At 44.8% G+C, this 2,900-nt stretch overlaps 1 protein-coding gene across 1 annotated transcript in view; it reads right to left on the bottom strand.

Annotated features, from left to right (window-relative positions):
* Positions 1 to 2,659, bottom strand: part of cdh13 (cadherin 13, H-cadherin (heart)) — a 431,894-nt gene extending 429,235 nt beyond the window's left edge. Inside the window, exon 1 of the mRNA XM_048257795.1 lies at positions 2,469 to 2,659. Within this exon, the coding sequence (XP_048113752.1) occupies positions 2,469 to 2,513 (45 nt within the window). The 5' untranslated portion in view covers positions 2,514 to 2,659. The remainder of the gene's footprint in view (positions 1 to 2,468) is intronic.
* Positions 2,660 to 2,900: the final 241 nt, after the last annotated feature.

Here is a 2,900-nt window from a genome sequence, read left to right as displayed (position 1 = left end):
CAACACTCAATACTATCCTAAATATAAACACAAGGGTCAGTGATGCATCAAGGGCCACTCTGGAAGAGCACAGCAGTCCATTTCATTCTATTTCCCTTTTTTCTGCTTTACCCAACGCATCTGTGCATTAACTGCCATGTTTAAGGAGTAGACGGGACTGAAACTTGAAGAAAACAAGCATGCAGAGAGAGAGAGAGAGAGAGAGACGCCCCTACATTCGGCTACATGGTGCTTATTCTGAATCATCGCCGGGACTCTCAACTGCTTAGCGTTTCATTTCGAAAACAGCGATTTATAGAGGGAGGGATTCGCTGCTTGCTGATACGGTAGAGCAGAGCACTTGGCGCCCTACCTGCACGCTATAAATAAGTGTTTCACTTGATCACACACTGAGCGCATAGTAATGTGAAGCGATGGGCCTACACACTGAGCCGAAAGCAGCAAGACTAGGCGAGGAAAACAACTTCCGACAGAAATAACCACTACCCATGTGTTAAAATGAATGTAGCCTAATTAGTCAACGATTTTGTTCGGTCTTAGCTGTTTGCTACGCACACCTAAAGGTTTGCCACAGCGACAACATGTCAGATAACACTAATGTGGCAAAGCCCTGCGGAAAGTCCAACACAACCGGCAGTAAAGTCTGGGAGTGTGTTTGAGGGTGTTGAGGCGTGACCGCCATGAGCCAGGCGCGGTAGAGAGTGTTTTATTTCACCTTTATTTACACGCGCGCCGAGTAGCCAATATAATGTCCTGACGCCATTTCAGAGTCATTTATCACCGAGTTGTGCAGCAAGTGCGCACGCCATTAGTTATGATAATAAAACTATCACGCTGGGTGCTGCATTTGTTTTTTTAAAGAAGATCTATGGTGTGGTCTATAACAATACCTAAGTCCTTCCTAAATGCGACTTTGTTAAGTGGCTATATCCTAACGACTACGAAAAAAAAACATTTCACAATTTTGGATGAGGATTGAACAATCTTCCTGTTAAAGCTGACTGTTCCCAGTCGCTGGCTTTGTAACTGAAACTAGCTACATGGACGCTGTCAAACAAATCATAACTTCGCGATTGGTAGGCTAACCTACACACAGCTCTCTGCGCCATGCTAAATATGTAACCATACAACTTAAATATCACATTGCAAGGACCCTACCCACCCAATGGGACCATTTGCACACAAAACACTGGTTTATATAAACACATGGAATTTCAGATCATGGGTGAATATATGACTTCACAAAATCTAGCATCGCTGCCTGCCGGTGTTGAAATTCATCTCCCGCGAACAGACATGATAGCCCGCCCGCTCATTCAGCACCTGGCGTGTCTGGAGAGCGGCGCTCAAGCACAGATCGCCCCAGCTGGGTATAGCGAACAGCGTGATTCCTGAGCACGGGGAGCGCCTTTGCGATTTGGCCGTGTTTGGGAAGCCTGCCCATTAACTGTAGCCACACCTGTTGTCCGCGTATAAGGGTGTGTGAAGAAGGAAGCAATCACGATTCAAACATGACAAGCCTCTTTTGAAGTCGACAAAGGGCCCCGGGGCCACACTGAATCTATAAACTAAATCATTTGAATGTAACATAACATAGCATGCATGCACCTTGCAGATGCGGTCTTGTTCTTCTGGTCTTAAGCCCTTTGGACATGTACAAATGTTTGTCATCAATCAGGCGATGCCTAAATTTAGCAGCCGGATTTCAATCGGTATCAACTTCAAAAAGGGTCACTTCATTGGAGCAAGGCATTTTAAAGCATTGTGGTGTGGTGTGGTGTATTAGTCTATTAGTTGGAAAACTTAAAAGCGTTGGTGTCATAAATTGGCAGCATCTGGGGGGCTATTTTCACGTTTATGTATACTGCCAGGAAGCCTGCGAGTCTGACGAAAAGCCCCTTGGACGGGCAGTGTCAGTGAATCCCTCTCCCACGTACCGCTCTCGCCTTAATGAACAGCCAAAGAAACGCTCAACTTCGGAGGTGAGCGGAATATAGATGCGCCTGGAAGCGAGTTGACTCGTGATTTGCACATAGCCCCACACATTACTGTTGTCGCTTGCAGTGCAATGCATCTACGCAAAAACAAATCCGTTAAATGACCATAGCGGTCACAGAGATGAAAACATTATCTTCGACAAACAAAATCCACCAAAGCATTTAAGATCTGAAATGGCTTGGATTATTCCTCGATTTAGTGCACCGTGTACTTGGTAATAGTCCGTTAACTATTTCTCGAATCCGTTGACAGTGTACATTAGATTAGGAATAGCATGACATCTTAATGTTCGGATACTTTTGTGGAAAAAAACGTCTCGACACACACCATAGGAATTTAAATCTACTCGCGATGACACCGACAGTGTCCATATTGGTAGACTTAGCCATACAGAAAAGCAGTGAAACACAGCAGTTAAACGGAGCGGGCAAATATCCTCGAATTTCCCGTCAGAAACCTCTTGCTCTTACCTGGGAGGCGAGGAACGCTAAAAGGATGTGAAATCCCATCTCCATGGTCTTAGATCTCGGAATAAATGTTCAAAACAGCGTTCAGGTTTGACCAGCTCTGCTCATAATTCCAGAGTCGAACTGCCACTGCGAGAGTAGAGAGCCCTTGCCTCGAGCTGCCAACTTCCGAAGTAGAACTGCAGCCTCATCAGCGAAGGATTGGATAAAGGCGTCGAGACCACAACCAATAGATTTATGGGGGGACTTCTTGATACCCCGTGCAACCACTTGCATCAATAATTCCACACATTATGCATTTCTTTGAAGGGGTTTGGAATACTTCAACGGATTATTAAAGTTATTTGATATGACAATTAGGGTTTATTAGTATCGATGTTACATCTTATTCTTGTCATTTCGGCTTCGTTTTCATGACAAGTAGTTGTTTTCCCA

The sequence above is a fragment of the Alosa alosa genome, chromosome 11 (assembly GCF_017589495.1).
Source record: "Alosa alosa isolate M-15738 ecotype Scorff River chromosome 11, AALO_Geno_1.1, whole genome shotgun sequence".
Taxonomy (NCBI): Eukaryota; Metazoa; Chordata; class Actinopteri; order Clupeiformes; family Clupeidae; genus Alosa; species Alosa alosa.
The sequence above is the reverse complement of the archived record's forward strand: the minus strand, read 5'-3'. Positions and strand labels throughout refer to the sequence as shown.